Below are 22,081 nucleotides of genomic sequence, written 5' to 3' on the forward strand. Positions count from 1 at the left end.
CGATCCCTTTATGTATAACAACAACAAATTGACACCTTGACATTAAGATGCCTGACGAAAAGGCTTAAAAAAAACGCTGTGGGCTAAAAAAAATAAAAATAAAAGAGGGGGTTACTGTTTGCAAAACAACATTTAAAAATCCTATAACTAAAGACAAAGAAGCAGACTTCAGTTAAAAGGCACACAATCAGTTTTCTTAAAAAAGACATTCACATCCAAAAATGATGAAAATGTCTTTTTCTTGTTTATTTACTTAATATTTATATATATTTTTTTTACAAAATAAAAAAACATTATGAAACAAAAAAGCTAACAAGTCTGTGTGTAAGGATTTGAGAGGGGAGAAAAGAAGCCATCAAACAAACATAGACTACAGTACTTGTGTTTTTATATATATATGTACAAGACAAGTTTTTCCATTTAAATCTTTTTAAAACGCACAGTACAAAAAGAAAGTCACTGACAAAAGAAAAAAGGAGGAAAAAAAAAATACCCATAGTACAACTCTGTCCATCAGCACTTTCCTAATAATCATATTACTAAAAGAATATATTTGGGGACAGAAGGTGGCACATTTCAGGGGGAGAATGACTGCAGGTGTGACAGGACAATGGCTGTGGAAAAACACACAGGGTGGCTAAAGAAAACGGTGACCTATGAATCCCATCGCAAATGAAGGAAAAAAAAACAAAAAAAAAAAACACGCGCTTATGGCAAATCACAGAGGTCAAAAGTCATGCCTTAACATAATCCAGTCTCCCTGCTACAGGAAGGGTGGTTAATGGAGGACCCAAAAAAAAATATAAGTTGGAAAAAAGTTGAAAGTATAAGGTGACCAGTGCACTTCTCACATGTGGAGAGTACAATAAGGCTCCAATAAAGAAATTAAAATGAATACAAATCGAAGCCTATTCTATAAGTACAACATTCTTATACTGGCCACCCTGACAATGCAATTCATTCATTCATTCATTCATTCATTCCACACACACACACACACAAAATAAACCCAAACACACATGCACACATACACGCAGTACAGATCTGAAGCCTGTGAACTCACCTATACATTTTTTTTTTCCATATATCCATTTATATTTGGTAAAAAATAAACTTCACAACTGCACTAGGCGATTTAGAGTGATATCTTCTCTTCCAAAATAAAATTTGGTAAAAACTCAGTGCAGGGGGAGAAACAGAGGAGGTGCATGTACATTTGAATTACAGGTGCTGATCAAGCAAGAAGCAGACAGGAGGGAAATAAACAAAAAAAAAAAAAAAAAAACTGCCCTCTCTCCCTCTAACAAACCTCTCCTTTTCATTTTATCCATCAGTAAAAAGAAAAAGGAGGCGGGGGAACTAAACTTTTGTCCATTTAGAAAACAGAACTATGTTACATATGCCAAAAAAACCCAAAAAAAACTGGGGGGGTGGGGGGACTTTTTTTTTGTATTTTGAACACAATACAAACTCCAAATACTCAATACTCCGATCATGAAGGCCTAAGTAACTATCCATATATTCGCGAGATCACACTCCCCATCAAGACTTCTCCCCCGTGCCCCTTCTTCAAGCGGCGCCTTACAGTGCTATATCTCTCTTAGGACAGCGCCACCAGTGGAATGGGGTTGGTACTGAAGGGTGACCGTGCAGAGAGAGGAGAGGAAGCGCCGTGGAGGACAGAGAAAAGGGGGAGATATCTGGGGAGAAAGGAAAGGTTCCACTAATCCAGCCTTTGGAACACCAGACGGGGCAGGAAAGGGTATTAATTGCCTCCCCAGTTATAGCTGTTGTATCCCGACTTGTTGATCTGTGACTTCTGTTGAAGGGAGGCATTCTGACTGCGTTGTCCAGAGCCACTCTGAGAGAGGAAACAACTGACATGTTAATAAACTAAATACGATATTTCAAATAATGAAAAAAGTAGCACATTTATAGCGTTTTGGAAGAAAAAAAACTTTATATTAGGTGGCCTTAACTTCTATGTACAATGTACTTGTTATCATACTGAACTGCAAAATACTTCTGCTGCTATTAAAGTGAGATACAGGTAAGGTTAGGGGCAGCTTTGGTGGTATGGGTAGGTTTAAAGTTGGGTTAAAGTGTAAGGATCAGGTCAACAGTAATTATGAATGTAGTTACAGAATTTATAGACGCAACAATTTATGTACTTCTCTTTAAAAATCATGTACACCAAGCGCATTGTGCCAAATGATTTTTACATAGTAGTTAAGGCCACCAAAAATAAAGTGGGACCAATAATAAAACAAAACTGCTGCGGATATAATCTTCCTCAAAATCAAATGTTTTTGTTTATGCAACAAAGGCGGAACAAAATGGCTCAATTCAGTTGAAGCGCGCCACATGGAGCTAGCTGACTAGAGCAGACTCACTGATCATGCGAGCACTAAACAGAGCTGTGAGATCCAGCGAAGCACTTGAATTCAGCAATAATATAATTAAAAATAAAATGTAGTAATATTATCATCATCATCATCATAAGCTTGTTCTTTCCTTAACTTATATTTCGACTGGTATATAGACAAGATACAAAAACAAAACCAGAGGTGATGGTGCAATCTCACCTGTCCATCCTGCTGCAGGTGGTGGTGGAGCATCTGAGAGTGGGGCTGCTGATGGGGGGTCAGGATGTGCATGTAAGGGGCAGGAGCATAGCCCGCCGCCGCCGGAGGATTGATGGGGCCGCCACTCCCAAGTGCTGAGGGCAAACTAAAGGAAGCGCTGGGGGTTCCTGTGTGGAAACCCTGCTTCTCAAAAGACTGTGGAGGTCAGATTAAGACACTTTTGGTGACCAAGTTAAATCCAACAACAGACACACATCATCCTGACGAGAATGCTCACCTGCGTCTTTGTGTAAACAGACCCTGAAATGTCAGGGACTCCCGTGTTGCTTGATGTCACGGAGACACCTAAAGCAGAAAAGTCAAAAAACACAAAATGGTGATGGCTGAAAGTACCAAAACATCACTTAGCAGTATATGGTCTGTCTGTCTCAAGCGGACTCGTGTATGATTAGTAGTACGAAAGTGATCAATTCAGTAAATGAAGAATGTATATTTAAAAAGGCGAAAGCATAGACGCGTGTTCCATTTTGGGAAAATTTGGTGTAAAAAGTGCACATCTGTGGCTCCAAATTCATAGGCGAAAATTCAAAAGAAAATCCACACACAGACAACATCTGTAATGTCATTTGCACAAGGCACAAAATTGTACACAAGCAGTAATTACAACACCACCTAAAACTAATAACTGAACCAACGCAAACGAGTTAGGTGTTCTTAAGACTTAAGAAAAAGTGGCTGAAGAAATGGTAAGATGAAAGAATCAGTCCAGAGTCAGTGAGGATAAGGTAAATACCTTTGAGCATAAGACATTTGGAAAAAAAAAAAAAAAAAAAAAAAAACAACAACATTGCTCTCTCAAATAAACCACTCCATTTAGAGATACTAAATATGGCATTTATAAAAAAGTATATTTAAATTGTTTTGCTTTAGTTACAATATTCCCAATGATAGATTCCAATTAATATAACTTTATGCAAATCATATTGTTGACCAACATACGCAATTTAAAATACAGAGCATGCACACACACACACACACACACACACAAACAAAACACAATGATGCATTTTCTTTGAGAAAGAAATCAACCACCGCTCATCAGAACTGATTTTACCTCATTAACAATAAACATTAGGCCATTTCAAAGAAAAAAACATTGCTGACCAGAATTAAAATACCTTAAGTTACAGGAGGGGAAAGAAGAAATTCAAACGATTCCACTAATCTAAGCATTAATTGGGCAGTTGGCTTACTGAGTCCATCAGGACACCATTTCTGAAAAGTCTTAAAGACTGTCACCATGTTGGCGGTTTAAGTCACAGCAGAAACAACCCTGATGTTCTACCCAAGGAAAGAGAGACTTCCATGTTCTCCACCCTTCCTAGTGAAACCGTTTCCCGATCTCCTTCCATTCGAGACCAGGCAGCACGTGACGGCTTCATCAAGCTTGACCAGTAGTAAGTTAGGAGCAAATGAGGGGAGAGAGAGAGCTTAAGAAAGAAAAGGGAGGAGGAAAAAGGAAAAATGGGGGTTTTAGCGTGAGGCTGCACTCACCCACTCCGGGCCCGGTGACGGAGCTGGCGGGCTTGTTTTGCGCAGAAGCAGCGGCGGCGGCGGCAGCAGCGGCTGCGGCAACGGCGGTGCCGTAGCCGCCCTTACAGAAATCCCCGCTCCCTGCCGGAGCCTGGCCCAAATCCTCATAGCCTGCAAACGGTCAGACACACACAGCCACAGCCCCACAGCATTAGACACACACCAGGCAGGGCCAGAGGGGAGGAGGAGTGAAGGGGCGGGACATTGGGATGGAGGCAGGGACGCCGCAAGCTGGGGGAGGGGCCTTACCAAAAAAGAATACTCGTGGGATAGCTCATCCAAAATTGAAATATTTGATTTGTAACTGCTTATGCCCATGGCATCAAGATGTAGGTGACTTTCTCCAGTAGAACACAAACAAAGATTTTGTTTATTGTTTTACCTCAAAACCGTTGCAGTCTGTCTGTCATATAATGCAAATCAATGGGCCACAATCTTTGAGAGGAAAAAAAACAAAATGCAGACAAATCCAAATGAAACCCTGTGGCTTGTGATGCAACGAACGGTTTTGCGCATGAAACTGAATTTTTACCTCTAATATACCACAATGTCCAACTCATTCTTAACCTCAAGCAAAACACATAACACTGGCACATAGATGTATATACATAGATGCCTTGTTAGCATTTCTATGGGCCGAGATATGCAAGGATACTTTTGTGTATATATTATGTGCGCCAGGCTGAATGTTGTGGTGTTTCATAGAGAAAAAAAAAAAAAAAAAAAGTACTGTTCTGCTTTTTGCACAAACTGTTAGCTTTGTGTCTTAGGACATTAATGTATCGTCACGAGCTTCAGGGTGTCTGTGCATGTTTTTTTTTTTTTTTGTTTTTAACTCTCAAAAGATTGTGTGCCTTTTACTTGCATTATATGAATCTTCAACGGTTTGAGTCAAAAAAAAGAAAAAAGTCATCTTGGGGATGCCCTTGGAGTAAGCAGATAAACAAAATGTTTGTTTTTGGGTGAACTATCCCCGTTTAAAGAACATAAGTCAGGAAATAAAGTGATGGAAATGGAAAGACTAGAGAAAAAAAAAAAAAAAAAAAAAAATCAGGAATGAAGCTGGAAAATATCACTGAAGAAATGGAAAAGGTGGAATGAAAAGTTAATATGGAAGAATAGAATATGGAAGAATCTGTGAAAAGAGAATAATGAAAAAAGGAATCTAAAGAAAAAGAGATTGACAGTAAGAGCAAAGGGATGGAAAGGTAAAAAAAAAAAAAAAAAAAAAAAAAAAAAGTGCTCAAAAGTGGTGGAAGTTTAAAAGCAAGCAGCGTGTGGAAAGCATGTGTGAACCCACCACCCTCAACCAAGCGACCTCCCTCCCACCTCATTTTCCTTACGTCACTGGTTCCACAGAAACCCACCCATATGCACCACTATGAAGTTCTTATTTAAGCCTATCTGTGCACAAACCTTAAACGGTTCAAATGAGGTGTAAATCACTAAATACAGTAGATCATTGGCTATCATATGTTCTTAATGTTCAAAGTAGACCATATTCCTGAAGATAGATTTCAGTCCAGGACAATCCAATAGTACAACCCACAAATGTTTAAAAATTACCCCACAAAGAACCATTCCATGCAGCGCAGTTGTGATTGTCAAAGCCATCTGGTTTTGCAAACCCAAACTTCCAAGATGCACTACTGTGGATTATACCTTTACCGTAAGATGCACAGTCTCATGCTTCAACTTCAGACAAAAACAACAAAAAACAAAACCTTGCACTGACCAAGTCTGATTTAGAGATGACTGAGCTACTTTTACGTTTTACATGATCTGAAAACTCAGCCTTCTGGAACAAGACGTCTACGAGACCTAATAGTTACCGTAGTGTTTTTCTAAAAGTTCAGCATAACGGTAGGCTAATTATAGGATGATTCGGCGGCAAGAATGTTAATGCATCTGTCCACTTTTAAATGATGCATGAACATAAAAATATGCATTACCAGTGCTGTATCCATGTGATCCATAACCGCTAGCTTGCTGGAAGGGTGTTGCAGACGCATTGACACCGACATTCACACCGTGCTGTTTGGAGGAGGTAGGAGCCACCTGGAGGAACATTCAGAAACAGTCCATTAAACCACAGCAAGGTTGCCTAATCAGCAAAACAAGAGCAGCCCGACTATTAAAGGTTCATATGATGTTGCTAAAAAGAACATTGTGTATTTGGTGTAATGTAATGCATCTACGCAGTTTACGTTTGAAAAAACATTTTCCACATACTATACATTGTATTTCTTCTAAGCCCCACCTTCTGAAATGGGTAGATTTGTACAAAAAAAAAATAGCCAGCTATCTAGTGCATTGTGATTGGCCGAATGCCACAAGTTTCTGACAGAAATGTTACGCCCCTTAACATAATGTGATGCCCTGTCCAGGCGCTATGACACAAAAACATTACAAATGAGATCTTTGATGCATCTAGACATAATTACTGGATATTATTTATACCTTTTTTATGTCTCAAATCAAACCTCGTAAACCTAACACAATGTCTGTAATCGTGATCAGAGAAACGACAAACAAGCATAACCCTATGGTGCTCAAAAATTGCATGTGAATACCAAGCAGCAGGTCTTTTTAACATGAAAATGTAAGTTAAAGGTTGGATGGAGTCAGTCTTTGTAGAGTTGGAATTGCCTCACTTTACAGTCTCTGTGCAGAGAGCATAGGCTGCTTTCCAGGGTTTAGAAATTAGTCCTCTGTAAATGTGCTGAACACTCTAAATATTTGTGTTGAACAGGTCTGGAACAGTGTCGTAAACACAACTTAACCACTGACTTCTAGTTGTGTCCTCTTTTGGAAGCACAAAGTAGTTTCACTTTCACAACTAAAGAACGTATCCAAAACATGGCGCTGACAACAACACTACAGCGAGAATAAAAAAAAAATATCTCCTGCACAGAATCTCTCTTGTTGAGAATGTCTCCTGTTGAGACTTTAGTCTTAGCAACTTTAGGAGTCTTATCTATGCACTAACAGCTTGTAACACTCCAAAGAGAAAGGAAAACTTGAATAATATGATCCCTTTAAATCAAAACTAGCCCAATCACTTTTTCCCCCCACAGATTTTCCCTTCCGTTTGTAGATTGGGGCTCTTGAATTGAATTTTTTTTTTTCTAGAAGCAAAAAAGTAAATGCATCTTCCATGTCCACTCAATGGGTATGCTTAGTCAGACATGGTGAACAATTTTAGTAATTTAAAGAAAATTTGGGAAATTAAAGAGCTCATTTATGGACGTAAAACTTGAATAAATATGGCTAGGCAGTAATATGGTTCAGGTTAAGCCAAATTTAGTTTACAAAGGTGGCACAGAAAAGCTACTGAAGTGGCAGTGTTTATGTAGACTGCTTAAAGCTTCTCAAAGAGGTGCCATAAACATTTATCCACATTGCAGTTACAACTGTATACTTTGACACTAGAGGCCCTAACCCATAGTCAAAGCATGCACACTTTGGTCTGGCTTTTAAGCTGTGCTGTGTCTTTACACTGAGTTTTGAGGAGGCACAGACACGCATCAACCTGGCTGTGTGAAAAGACATTATGAACTCTTACCGGAAACATGGCAGGGCCGTACTGGAAGGTGTTGGGCAGACCAGGCACACCAGTATAATAGGGCAGGCTGGTGTAGCTGTATCCCGGTGGAAGGGCTGGGTTAAGGAAGGGCTGCTGGGTGGTATGGTGCGTTTGTGTCTGGGTCTGCTGGGGCTGGGCCAATGTTGTGGCTGGGGCAGGAGATGATGCATCGCCACGGCCAAACTTCGACAGATCACCAGCTAGGAGTAAGATTTATTAAAAATGTTTTTCAGGAAACATAGCATTTGGTTTAAAACATTTAGATTCCTTTCACCAGACACTGAATGCAATGCACCAATCAAATGAGCGCCTTTTACCAGAATAAGGGTTGCTTGTCAAACTGCCTTCCCTGCCAGTCAGCGCTGTGGTTGGAGTAGCAAATGGGATGCTGTAATAATCCTTCAGGAGGAGGGGGGAAAAAACAAAAGTGGTTCAACCTTATATGCCACAAACAAATCCAGCACCGCTGCTTTTATAATCCACTACTTTAGCTAATCAAACAGGAAGAAACCCTCACCAGTGGTATCCTTGTCTGCAGCATCTGTAAGTCATCATAGCCATACACTTGAGGCTGCAGGACATAAGAGGTTTAGAAGAGTATAGAAGTGACAACAGCAGAGAAAAAAAAAAAAAAAAACAGGACAAAACACTTACTGGGTATGGGTGAAGCAGACCAGGAGCCATGATGTAAGGGTTGGGCAGCAGGGGCGGCACTCCAGGAGGCAGGTTTGGAGGAGCTTTCCCTGTTTAGATGAAGAACCATAGAATCAAATACTGAAATGGTTTCATCCTGTTACATCAAGCATTTTCCAAGGTGTTTAAACATCTCAGTACATGACAAATGATGCATAATGATTCTGCGCTGTTGGGCACCCCACTATAGATTAATATCACCAAAGCTCAAGTAACTTTGTGGGGGTTTTTTCTTCTCCAAATACACAATTGGTATAAAAATACTTATTTCCATGTATGTTTTGTCTCTGAAAATGGGTGGAGACACAGAACAGCTGCTAGGTGTTTATGGCACTTTTCCACTGCGTGGTGCAATTCAGCATGGCTTGCTTTGCTTTTCCACTGCAGTTTAGTACCGCTTTAAGTGGGGAGAATTATACACATCATGGCCAAGAACTGAGCGACCTCCTGAAAAACATTCAGTGTCATCCCATCAAGCACTTGCAGGATCTGCTTCTCGATGGTCAATGATAGGTACATCTGTACTTCCTCCTCAGACCACAAACCAGCAATTTTTTTTGCTTGGTTTAAAAAAATAAAATGCAAATGTACTAGACAATTGTAGTCTTTCAGATGGCACCCTATGGAACACTCTCACAGCAAGTGTAATGTTATGTAATGGTACTCTTACCTGAGGCAGCCGTGCTGCGAGACGATGAGGCAGATGAAGGTACTGCAGTGGCCGAGGCAGCAGATGATGATGATGATGCAGCAGCCATAGGGGGGGGCATTGAAGCCACACCAGCACCACTGTTCAATCCCATGGTCAGACTGCTAACCGGGCCAAGTGCAGACTGCACTGAGACCGAACTGACAGATGAAGAGGGGGCAACAGGGCCACTGTGGGAAACAGGGGCTGCTGAATTAACTGAAGAAGGTGGGGGAACTGAAGGAGCCACAGCAGAGACAGAGGAGAATGACGAGGAGTGCAAGCTGGAATCGCCATCCACGCTTTGGTGCTGGGAAATGATCACAGTGAGCAAACAAGATGAAAAAATAATTTATACAAAATAAAACAATGCTTTCATGAATAGAGCAAGATTTTAAATGATCTTAAGTAGTTTTAGAGGAAGATCAAGTATATTTGCAAAAAAAGAACAAGCTGTGCAAAACAAGAAACAGACAATACTGATTTCACATTGACTTCGAGCTGTACATTTAGTTGCAAACTCACCAGCAGACTTGTGTTTGAAGTGCGAACTGAAGAAGGTGCCAAACTGTTTTGCTGTGTAGGGAGAGAGCTGATGGGAAGCAACATTAGCAATATGATTAGCATCTCTCGTATCCAGGAAGACAAAGGTAAAATCAAAAACAAAATGCCATACTTATTGTGCTGAGGAGGTGCCAGCGAGCTGGGTGAGGGGTCTTCATGTCCAAGAGCACTGAGAGGCGTCTGATTGGATGTAGTCAGCAGGGAAGATGGACCTGATGAAGGGTCAGCCAGTGAGGATATGTTGGAAACCGATGGTGGGACGATTGATTCAGACGATGGTTTCACGGCCACTGCAGAGCCTGCTGCAGCTAGGAAAGATAATAGGATATTTAACAATATTGCATGAGGCTTGTTTACAACAAGAGTGATAACTAGTGTCCACACCAACAGACGACAACATTTGGTTGATTACAAGCATGTGTAGCAGTAATGTCATTTGCTGCTATGAATTCTCAAGTTCTACCTTCCAGAGATTGTGACGTCTGCATCGAACCGAACCCATTCTGTAATCAGAATGAAAAGGTTAGCTTGGATGAAGCGTAATTTGCATAAAATACTGACGAACCCAGGCTGATTGTTTTGAGACTCACTCTCACCTTGGACTGAATGTCTTTCTGTGGTGAGGAGGACACCGAAGGAGGGTAGCGCCGAGTCTGGCTGGCTCTTGGCTCATAAAGCTCCATCTGACTGGGATTGGACAGGGCTGTTGCTTGCTCACTATAGACAAACCAGAAACACGTCAACATGTTATGACCATTACAGCATGATTAATCCAAATAAAACTAAAATCATGCTGCAACGTAGGCCTAATGCTTTTTAGACAGGAGCAGCTAATGACCCAGTGTTTTCAGCATCTCCGAGTTGCAAGTATCTCTGTATATTTATGGAAAGCAACATGAAGCAAACCTGTGTTTGAAACTATAAGTGTTAGATAAAAGCTTTAGTCTAAAAAAAATAAAAATGCTCTCACAGACATGATACCCACTTGCTAGCACTTGTGTAAAGGCTGTTTTGGCCTTGGTTGCCTGGTGTCGTTGTGGCAACAGCTGCCGAGGCATCGTACTCCGGAAGCACCGGTTCAGAGCCGAACTGTAATGCTCCAAACTGCAGGTTGAGCCCAGATATATCTGCAGAGCCTGGCATCTCCACCGCTAGGGCTGGAATCTGCAAAAATCACACCATTTGAATAAACAGACTGATCAACTCTAACCAAAGTTGGTCGATCACAACAAAGAAAATGTTCACTACAATGAACTAGGAGAATTGAGACCTTGCTTGTGATGGAAGCCCTCTTCTTCTGCTGTTTGAGTTTGTGCTGCTGCAGTGGGAGTGGGCTGGATGCCTGTGGGTCAGCTGGACTAGAGGAGTTCTGCTGACCTGGGGTGGGTCCCGAGGGTTTGGAGAGCGGGGTGGTGACTGTCTGGGGCAATGATGATGATGATGATGGGGTGGACTGAGGAGGCAGGGTCGAGGTGGTAGAAGCAGGTGTGGCTTTGTCCTGTAAGAAGGCATCCATCATTGAGGAAGTGGAGGTGGGCTGGTAGGGCTGCCGTTTGGTGAAGGGACTGTGCACAGGCTCTGCTTGAGGTTTCATATCTGTAGACAAAGCAAAAGAACAAGAGTTCAAAAAAAAGGTTCAAACAATTATAAGCGATTCAAACCCAGTCTCCTCTTACCATACTGCCCCAGTGCAGTGGGGCTGGTATCCCAGGTAGATGGACCAGCATTGGGCGGGCCACTTTGTGAGTGTTGGGCTGCTAGCTGGGCCAAAGCCCGGGCCGTCTTAATCTGCTCCAAAAACTGAGAACCAGTTGTGGAGCCTCCAGTGGTTCCTTTTGGATCGCCAACATCACCAAAACCCTTACTCAGCATGCTCACCTGTGGAAAGGACAGAGACAAAACTCCAATGTCTAGGCTGCCTTCAAAAAAAATTACATTTTAGATCTAACAACCAGTTCTGGATGCCAATGCACAGTAAATGTTTTTATAACACATATATAGCAATTTAATTTGGCAAGAGAACAGAATTAAAACAGAATGTGGCTGCTCAATGCAGAGCACAGATCAGATTTTATTTATCACCAGGAGAGTTGATCAACAAGAGTGAGGTGAAAAAGACAATATGGTGTAGGAAAAAGTTTCAAAACTAAATGCAAAACCACGTGTTAAAATACTTAGGATTTTGAAAAGACTTCTGCCATCAAACTTATAAAAATAAAAACATTTAGCTAATAAATGTTATACAGACGTGGACAAAATTGTTGGTACCCTTTGGTCAATGAAAGAAAAACTCACAATGGTCACAGAAATAACTTTAATCTGACAAAAGTAATAATAAATAAAATTCTATAAATGTTAACCAATGAAAGTCAGACATTGTTTTTCAACCATGCTTCAACAGAATTATTAAAAAAAAATAAACTCATGAAACAGACCTGGACAAAAATGATGGTACCCCTAACTTAATATTTTGTTGCGCAACCTTTTGAGGCAATCACTGCAATCAAACGCTTCCTGTAACTGTCAATGAGACTTCTGCACCTCTCAGCAGGTATTTTGGCCCACTCTCATGAGCAAACTGCTCCAGTTGTGTCCGGTTTGAAGGGTGCCTTTTCCAGACTGCATGTTTCAGCTCCTTCCAAAGATTCAATATTGAGGTAGGGCTCATAGAAGGCCACTTTACAATAGTCAATTTTTTCCTCTTAGCCATTCTTGGGTGTTTTTATGTGTTTTGGGTCATTGTCCTGTTGCAAGACCCATGACCTGCGCAAAGCTTTCTGACACTGGCTAGTACATTTCTTTCTAGAATTCCTTGATAGTCTTGAGATTTCATTGTACCCTGCACAGATTCAAGACACCCTGTGCCAGACGCAGCAAAGCAGCCCCAGAACATAACAGAGCTCATGTTTCACAGTAGGGACAGTGTTCTTTTCTTGATATGCTTCATTTTTTCGATCTGTGAACATACAGCTGATGTGCCTAAAAACTGATTTTTGTCTCATCTGTCCACTGTGTCCCAGACTTTCTTGTCAACATGTAGTTTGGCATGTCTTGTTTTTTATGCTGGCTCCTTGGTAAGGTAGTCACTTTGGCTCAGGATGGATCTGACACTGATGTTCAGTGATGTTCACCTGAATCTCTTTAGCTTGGCTCTTTTGTTAGTTATCTGATTTGTCACACCTCCTGCGGCCACGTCCAGGAGGTTGGCTGATGGATCTTAAACTTCTGAATAATATGTGCAACTGTAGTCACAGGAACATCTAGTTGCTTTGGAGATGGTCTTATAGCCTTTACCTTTAACATGCTTGTCTCTTTCCTCTTGAGACAACTCTTTCCTTTGCTTCCTCTGGTCCATGTCGAGGTGGTCTATCACCAAACAACACAGTGATTACTGGAGCCCAATGATCAATCCACATTATTTTCAGAACATTTTTGTCCATGCCTGTTTCGTGAGTTTATTTTTTTAAATAATTCTGTTGAAGCATGGTTGAAAAACAATGTCTGACTTTCATTGGTTAACATTTATAAATTTTTATTTATTATTACTTTTGTCAGATAACAGTTATTTCTGATTGTGACTTTTTCTTTCATTGACCAAAGGGTTTACCACATTTCATAAATTCTTTACTGATTTTTAGTTTTGTATACCCATTTAAACGGTGCAAGTTATTTGTGATTTTATATAAAGGCATATAGCATGGTTTGTTTTTATTAATTTTGTTCATCAAAAGTTCTACGCTGTATTTTGTTGTAGCTTGAATTACATTTTTAAACTATTTAAAAGCAAAAGGAAAATGAAAGACTGATTCAATGAATGACTGAATACCTGTGTGACTTTCTTACCATGCTGTGCTGGCTGTAAGGAGCACTGGAGGAGGACTGGGACAGTGATGCTGTCAGCTTGGAGTTGCTGAACACCAGAGACTGAGACAGAGATGACGGCTGTGGGCCTTCATGCGAAACAGGCTCTGCCTCTGAGGAAGAGGAGGGAGGCGTCTTCCCCAGCAACACTGCCAGATCAATCCTGAACATCAAGCAGGTTTTAGTAAATCTTGACTGCAAATATTTCTTATCCTTGACTTTTAACATTTACCATTAAAATATTTTAGGTAGTTTTTTGTATAAAAGAAATTAAATTAAGTTGTACTCACATTCCTATTCAATGAATGACTGAATAAGTAATTTGCGCAAAAATATTGTTCATAATGATAATTTAATAAAATTCTTAAAATAATAATAAATAATAATAATAATAATAATAATAAATGATGCACTGATCACATTCATTTTCCACAGCTTACCTCTGTCCAGCAGTAATGGTGACATTCTCCTGTGGAATGGGCATGGATGCCACACTGGAGGCAGTGAATATCTTGGTCTCTGACAACTAAAATACAGAGAACAAGAGTTAGTTTTGGTTGGTCTTAAATTGAAAAGCAGGTTTTGGTCTGATCAAACACTCACATCCTCATTCCAGTCCTCCATGCCCCACTCTTCTGTGGCAGTTCTCCAAGCACCTGTTACACAGACAGTTAGCTTACTTGCAAAGACAACAGGTGAACAAATTATAAAGACGCAGCCAGTACAATACTCACCAGGGGCCGAGTCAAACTTTCGAGGATAGTTTGTTCCCTCTCCACCTGTAAACTCAAGCCCTGTGGAAACAGATCCATGTCAGAATAGAAACTCTTACATGCACGTTTTAAACGGACTGTGTACTACAGCCTGAAATGTCAACACTGTCAGGAGCTGGAGGAGGGGTTTACAAGAGACACTTGTGGCATCACTCACTGTTTCCATCCTCGGGTTCCAGGTTGCCTGTGTTACTCCAAGTGCTGCCGCTTGTGTAGCTCTCCTCCGTTTGGGCTGGCTCAGTGTAGTCCGCTGGGTTAAACGTACTAAAAAACAAATTAAAATTTGGGTTTTTGAGGGAACATTGAGTGAATGAGGGAGGCAAGAAATATCAGCAGCAACCATGAGTAAAAATATGCAAAAAAAGCACTCCAACAGATCCACTATGACCTAAAAAAAAACTCCTATGTCATAACGTTCTAAATTCAATTATACCAAAGACGCAAATGTGCTATTCACTCACTCTCAAACCCGGCAACCAAACCACTGGAAACTAAACATATGAAGCTCAAACTCCGATGCATTCTTCAATAACTAACCACTATAAACCCCTTGATCCTACACAAACAAAACCAACACGCTCATAAATGTATTTAACTCACCTCTCATCTCCTGACAAATCATATCTGGGGCCCTTATCAATCTGGCTTTAGGGAGAAACAACAGGGAGAATTACAAGCAACTCAACACAGGCAGAAAGACGGGGGTGCATGGTACGAACAAATTTGTGCTTGAGTGTGTTGCACGAGACAGAGACAGAGCTAGAGCGATGGCAACCATCATGCTCACGTCCATAGCTGGTCAAATTACCACACCTGCTCTATAGGCGTAGGAGCATAAGATGACGCTTTAGAATGAAACCGCTACACTTATGTGACTTGTCAGCTCAAACAAGGCTAAACTGGTACTCTGCAAGTTCAGAGGTCAAGAATTGAAAACCAAACATGCAAAATTCAAAAGCACACTTCAAACCAAACAAGCGGAAGGGGCCAGTTAAAAAGCCTGACTGCAAGTCGAAGAAAAGAGACCAGACGGCCTTGAGAGAAAAAGAAAACCGATCCAGGGGTCTGACATGACTAGATTCTAGCCTACTAAACATTGCAGTAAAAAGCTAAACTACACGTTTACAATGACATTGAAAATCCTTGTATTGCTAAACAACAGTATGAAAGACAGACATTTTTATACCTGCCTTAAGTGCAGTTTTAAAATATTAAATGCGTCTGTTACTGTTAGGAGTGGGTGACGAATCTATATCTTTATTTTTACTAAAAGATAGATCACAGTACATTCACTTGACTAAAATAATTGTCCAAAAGCTATTCTCAAACTAATAATAATAAAAAAAAAAAAAAAAAAAAAAAAAAGTCATGTATTTAGCCATATACATTTTTTTGAAACCATTATCAAGAACAGTAAAATGTTTATTTTTTGCTTTTGTTTTTGAAAAGTGTAACACTTATTTATTATTTAATAATAATTTTTGATTATTTAATTTTATTTAACTTTAAATTAAAATACCAGCATCATGAAATATTGCAAAATTTAAAAACAACAACAAAAATTTTTTTATAATTTTTATTCCAATATTTCAGGATCACAGTGCAGTCTTGCTAAATAAAAGTACCAGATCTTTCCAAATCCAAACGTATTACTTGCGTTGACAAAGAAAGTAAAGGTCCAGATATAAAACATAAGAGCTTCACTTCCATATCATATTGTTTTATGTTTTATGTTTTTTGTCTTGTTAATTTTCATATCAAATCGAATGCAACAGACATTCTGTACACTCTGATGTGGCATTTTGATAACAGCAATACAAATTACAAATTTTTAGTGTGCCCTTTCTATTTGTATTTCCAATCCTAAAAATAAAGCATAGCACCAAAAAGCAGCAAAAACCCTGCAGCAGCTTACTTACCTGATTAAACCTCTGCATAGAAAACATGATTACAGGCTTGAATTGCACACAAAATCTCAAGATAAGCACAGCAGCAGGCCTTAAACCCAGCAGGTTGGACTCAACAAAACAGCTTTCTCTAGTAAAAACTTGCACCAGACTTTACATGTTTTTGAAGCACAAGATTTTGAATTTTAGCTGGATACCATTAGCACTTCTGACATTCTGGGAGATCTTTAGAGAACATGCAAAAAGAATGGGCCCGAGTGGAAGCACACAAACTTACCCCATGCCCTGAGCTGAAAACCTCCCTCCTCGTCTTCCAGCTCCACCTGTAGGACAGAAAGTACTCAAACCAAAACCTCTACCCATTTTCATTTTAGTTAATCATTATCAACTGTAGGGCTTACCTCTTCCTCTGCCTCTTCCCCGACGGCCTCGCTCCGTTCCTCTGCCTGCAACTCCACCTGCCTTGGCCCCATCCAACCCATTCTCCTGCCCACGGACTGAAGAGAAGAAACAAAAGAACATGGAGTTGGGGAGTTACACAAGATAAGAGGGAATAAGTGTAAAAATCTCTTTAAGACTCAACTTGCCCTACTATTAAAACTTAAACGTAAAAAAGGGAAGCCCAAATTTCAGTCTCAGTTTGTGTTTAACAACATTCCAGCTTCCTCATTTTCAACAAGAAATATGACCAAATTATATCATGTTTTTAATTATTCTGGCCTAACTCAATAATCCAATAAAACATGCTTAACAGATAAAAGGCATTCTGCAAAAAGAACAAGTTGGAGGATCCCCCAGAAGTCTCAGCACATAAAGACACTTTGCTTGGATGTTATGCTTAATTTTTCAGAAACAGATGCATTAAGCAGCACAAGCTTTAAGTTGAGAAACGTCAATAGCAGCTACTTTAAAAGCATCAGAAAACTGAAGTTTCACAGAGCCAGGAGCAACAAAATGCTTGGCTAATACTTTATGATTCGTTCTTTCTGCATTTAGGAATAGCAACTATTGTTTAATTAACATACTTTTACTGGCCAGCCCAGGTTTCTGACTTAAAAGCACGCGTGAATGCATTTTCCATCAGTCAGAATACAATCATTGTACATCACATGATCACTGAAGACTAAACGGGTCTCAAAGTCAAATTACAGTTTAAAAACCTTGGATTGAGTCCCAGTATATGAGCCTTATGTTGCTCTCTAGCTCAGACCGAAGCTGAGGGAGAGTATCCGGTAGCAGCTCAAACTTTACTGTGGCACACACTGTCCCTTCAGCACTACAGAGAGAGCGGTGAAGGGATTGTGGTGTGCTGCGGTCTGTCTCGAGGCAGAGAAAAGGCTGACTGCAGACTAAGAAAGTACAGTTCTCTTAAATTGCCCAAGGTGAAATGGCTCATTTAATAGAAAAACTATTGCATGAAGTATTTAAGACTAAAATTAGGAGTATCTACAAAAGCACAAGTAATCTCTCCACTCACACTCTCGCCCGCGACTGGCTCCACGGCCCCTCCGCGGGGCCCCTCCTCTGCGACGTGCCACATCTCTTTCTCCCCCTTTCTCTCGGTTCTCCTTCCCTTCATCTACTCCATCGGTCTGTGCGCTTTCCTTCTGACCTGAAACGCCTTTCTTCTTTCCAACCATCTCCCACGAGTCCTGCAAAGCAAAGAGCTAATTTAACATGGAAAAAAAAATAGATGGAATGGGATTCGAGAAATCTAAGAATTTGAATAAAATGTAAATACTAATAGAATAAAACATACTGGTATCTTTTTTTATTTATTCGTGTTTTTCCCCTCTAACAAACACGAACCTTTCCACCTCTAAACTTAAGCCTCAACTCACAGTGTCAGGGCTGCCCTCCAACAGAACGTTGATGGCTCTGTTGACATCTCCATTACAGTCGTGAAGCGCTATCATGGACTCATCCTGATCCTTTCCTGTGATGTCAATCAGCTAGAAAACAAAAAAAGAGCAAGCAGCATTTAAATGTCATGTAATTGTATCAAATATGCCATATAGATTTGAAAGGCAACGTGAAAAAAAAAAACGGAAGTGGCTAAGGGGACTCATGGAAACTTGGAGTGAACTATGAGATGTCTGAGCTTTATGTTGCTCTCTAACTCGGAGTGAGACCAAGAGAGAGCATCCGGTAGTAGCTCAAACTTTACTCTAGCACAGATGGTCCCCATCAGAGCTATAGCGAGAGCAGTGAGGGAAATTGTGTGTGCACCAAGTGACCCAGAATGAAACTGGATATAGACACATTGGAATAATGCAAGGAAAACGCAAGGAAAAGCTATGGTCAAATGTTCTTATGGGGGTAAAGCAGAAGATGCCATTATTTTCCTTTGAGCCAACTTCTGACATCCCAGCACACCTGTTTGACCTTCTCTTCAAAGTCTGCATCATTATGGTCCGAGATCATCTGCGCGAGTCGGATCTGCTCAGCGGTGGCCTGAACAAAACAAAAAAAAAATGGTTAAGGTCTGTGTTGTTGTGAAATCATCATCATTTAGGAGTAGGATTTAAGTCGAATCTTGAGGCCAGATATACTAACAGCTTGGACCAGCACTTTTGGCGTTGAAAAACGGTCAGGAATTACTAAATACATGCAGTAAAATATTGACATTTTTCATGGTCATTTTTGAAGCTAGCCTTACAGGATAGGCATTTGTATGCATTTCCGTTTCATATGGAAAATTTATGGAAAGAGTGAACTGAATCATAGTTATTTAGGTTAAAAGGTATTCAGTTTACTAGTCATTATGGAAATACATTGGCTATGCCTGTTCTTTAACTCTGTAAGTCACCTGTAAAACTACCCACCTCCATCGGTCCATTTCTTAAATTGGTCGATTTATTAGTAAATCTGGCCCTTTAAGTTATCAAGATCAAACATGCACAACTAATTACCTCTCAATGTTTTTAAACTGCTACACAAAAAAATAAAACCTTATTCCAACATGATCAATTATAATACATCCACTTGTTGCAAAGACAAATATCTGACATTTTCAGAGTCAGGGTTTAGATTAAGCCTGGATTAGGCCTTCTTTAAATTATAACAACATTTAGACAGTTTTTCGGGGGGGGGTTTTCCAAATGCGTCACCGTACATAGCAGATGTGCATCTTGACACAAATCAATGGCACTGACATTTTTAGATCAGTGTCAGCGCAAGTTGCTTTTAGTCAAGACCGTCTTGGACCAGGCTAAATCTGTGCATAAAATGTTTTGTTTTTTTTAGATAAAATTCTGTGTATGCCCCTCCACCCGAGCAGGCCAGAATACAGCCGAGGAAAAATAGGTCAGGCTTAGCATTTGCTTGGGCATAAATTTATGATTTATTTCTAAAGCCCTTAATTTAATTTAGAAGAATGAGTGATAGACTGCAGTGACTCAGAGAAAAAAGGCTCAAACTGATGAATGTCACCGATACAAGTTTTCCGCCGAAATGGTGCTGGTTCTCCAAGCAAGCAAAACCACACGCAATGACATTACTTGCCTATTAAAGTCACAGGAGATTTTGCCTTTTTTAAAATTAACACCCAATGCCATTTAATTTAGGATTGACCTTGTTTTGACACAGTCGTCGTAAAAAGTAAAATTGTCATAATTCAGTCATGTAACATCCATAAATGTGTTGGGTAGATGGAGGAAAAAAAAAAAAAAAAAAAAAAAAAGTCAAATGAAGTATCACATTCAATTTTTTTTTTAAAACATTCACATGCTGGTTGAGGTTTCTGACACCAGACTACTGTGTTTTAAGTGGAGATTTTTTTTTTTAGGGGGTTAAAGGGGGCTTTGGAGGTGCGGTAAAAACTCATCAATACAACCTAACGCTTGTGAACTTACCTGGGGCCTCTGCTTGTGCTGTGACTGGCTCTGTGTCTGACCCTGCGTCTGCTCCCAGTTGCCCCGGGTCCGGCTTCCGCCCACTGAAGTCATCATTTACAGTATATACAAATAACAGTATTTACAAAGGAATAACACCTTTAAAAGAGAAGCAGATGGAAAAAGTGTTACCGACAACTCTCCAAAAAAATTTAAATAATCGCAAAAAACAGCACATGGTCTCGACAAACCCACATTATTATTAAATATGCATGCAAATAAGAACGTTACACCACGTGTGGCCATTTTGATGAGCATAAACTGGAAGTATACATCGTCGCATGCCTGACGCGCTACCCATAAAACGACTGCTCGAGTTTACCAGAACACCAATAGAAATTAAATTCTAGGAAATTCGGAAAAAAAATTGCGCAATTACGGCACGTGAAAAACAAGAGCAAATACCGTTCACAAGCCAAGCTGCAACAGGTCGACCACAAACGCGCTTAATATCCTCAGTTTAAGGCTTCTTTCAAAACACCGTAACCCTTCATATCTCGATTAAAAATTACGCCGAAAGCAGTCCACCTGCGGCAGGTTGAGAAATATTGCACGTATGGTTATGCCAAACAGCCCACTGTAGCAGCTCTGCGCATAAGGAAATGCGGGGCATACGGTCAAAGAAAGCAACTGCGCACTTTAGATCGCGCACGAAATCAGCCAAACACGCGGGACCGGCCGCGGGAAAACAGACGGGCGACGTGCTTTAACGGACGAGCCTTAACTAACAAACAAAACCCTCAACGGCCTTTGAACTGGGCGAGGGCGAAGCTGTCAAACTGAGAGACCATGTTGGAGACGTGAACACAATCGCACAGCCCACGGGTGAAAGTATCAGCACGTAAATTTCATATTTCTTACACTATTCTGTACAGTAAATAAAACAAGGAAAAAAATGCAACAAAGAAAAACAAACAAACGGCGTTTATTTCAATGCACTGGAACGTAAACACTGCCTGAAAGTATTCAAGCTATCCGTAAAATAAGCATCCAACAGGTAAACTACATTACCTGTAGTGCACTACGTTGGATATACATCCTGGTAATCCCATATTAACGTACCGACTAAAACCAAGCAACTGTGTAAACTTGGTTTATTATAGAAAGAGAAAAATCGTAAAGAGTTGAAGGACTATGATTGATAAGTCTAGGCGATGGGCCTTGGAAAAGCAACTCGACATAAACTCAAACGTGTAGGTCTAACGATACGATGTGAACACATGCGCACTGTTTTTCGTAGTCTTAATATGTTATTAGTACGTTAAATAAAATAGACGACATCTAGATGATGGGTGGCTTCCGCTCTGGCCGCGTCTTATAACCTCATGGCCGGCTATCGGGCATCATGATGCTTGCTGGCCGAAAATTAAACTTTTCCGGTTACTAGTCAACTATATGGTTTCTCGGCGTAGATGAACGAATAGTTGGGTAAATTGTTCGATAGATTAATCGACACGACGATATTTTGCGTTTGTAAAACTGGAAGGCACACGCCCCCCGGGGTGAGGCGCACTCCCGTCGGTTCACCTGCACACTCGACACCGAGGCTTCGCCGAGGCCTGCAGGCCCCGAATGATAAAAATGAACAACAGGCGAGGTACTAACCAAAGACCCGGCTGGATGTCAGAAATGTGGAGATAACGCCGACCGACGGAGGCTTTGTTATCGACCTCCTAATCAGACGGAAACAAAACACGAACTCTTTCGCGTCCTAAATCGATTCCCCAAAGCTGACAACAAGGCCGAGCCGACTCGCGCAGACAATAAACGAGACGCTCAAAATTTACCTGTTTCTCTTCCACACTGACACCCGGATCACCGCGTCACGTGGTTTATCACAGCCACTGCGGCTTCACGCGCGGAGCGCGACCACGTGATGACAACGTACAACGTGTGGTGTGTGTGTGTGTATATATATATATATATATATATATATAT

The 22,081-nt window shown here is 40.5% G+C and overlaps 1 protein-coding gene across 7 annotated transcripts; it reads right to left on the bottom strand.

Moving 5' to 3' along the window:
* Nucleotides 1-222: 222 nt before the first annotated feature.
* On the bottom strand, nucleotides 223-21,982 carry ubap2l (ubiquitin associated protein 2-like). 7 transcript variants are annotated; one of them, XM_043217811.1, is made up of 30 exons: nucleotides 21,931-21,982; nucleotides 20,105-20,242; nucleotides 18,627-18,704; nucleotides 18,092-18,202; nucleotides 17,728-17,902; nucleotides 16,652-16,747; nucleotides 16,528-16,573; nucleotides 14,944-14,988; nucleotides 14,501-14,607; nucleotides 14,305-14,364; nucleotides 14,174-14,226; nucleotides 14,011-14,096; nucleotides 13,553-13,733; nucleotides 11,386-11,587; nucleotides 10,980-11,305; nucleotides 10,680-10,873; nucleotides 10,306-10,426; nucleotides 10,173-10,212; nucleotides 9,822-10,017; nucleotides 9,671-9,737; nucleotides 9,128-9,455; nucleotides 8,419-8,507; nucleotides 8,282-8,335; nucleotides 8,082-8,163; nucleotides 7,744-7,964; nucleotides 6,131-6,236; nucleotides 4,140-4,289; nucleotides 2,863-2,930; nucleotides 2,586-2,780; nucleotides 223-1,861 (listed from the first exon to the last, which is right to left on the bottom strand). In XM_043217811.1, the coding sequence occupies exons 2-30, from the start codon at nucleotides 20,198-20,200 to the stop codon at nucleotides 1,766-1,768; spliced, it is 3,669 nt and encodes a 1,222-aa protein (XP_043073746.1). In that variant the 5' UTR covers nucleotides 20,201-20,242; nucleotides 21,931-21,982; the 3' UTR covers nucleotides 223-1,765. The 7 variants fall into 7 exon arrangements, with proteins under 7 accessions (XP_043073746.1, XP_043073745.1, XP_043073747.1 ...); XM_043217810.1 differs by lacking the exon at nucleotides 21,931-21,982 and adding an exon at nucleotides 21,749-21,912; XM_043217812.1 differs by lacking the exon at nucleotides 21,931-21,982 and adding an exon at nucleotides 21,749-21,911 and having other exon boundaries at nucleotides 10,695-10,873.
* Between the last annotated feature and the right edge of the window lie 99 nt (nucleotides 21,983-22,081).

Source organism: Puntigrus tetrazona, chromosome 19, assembly GCF_018831695.1.
Source record: "Puntigrus tetrazona isolate hp1 chromosome 19, ASM1883169v1, whole genome shotgun sequence".
Lineage (NCBI taxonomy): Eukaryota > Metazoa > Chordata > Actinopteri > Cypriniformes > Cyprinidae > Puntigrus > Puntigrus tetrazona.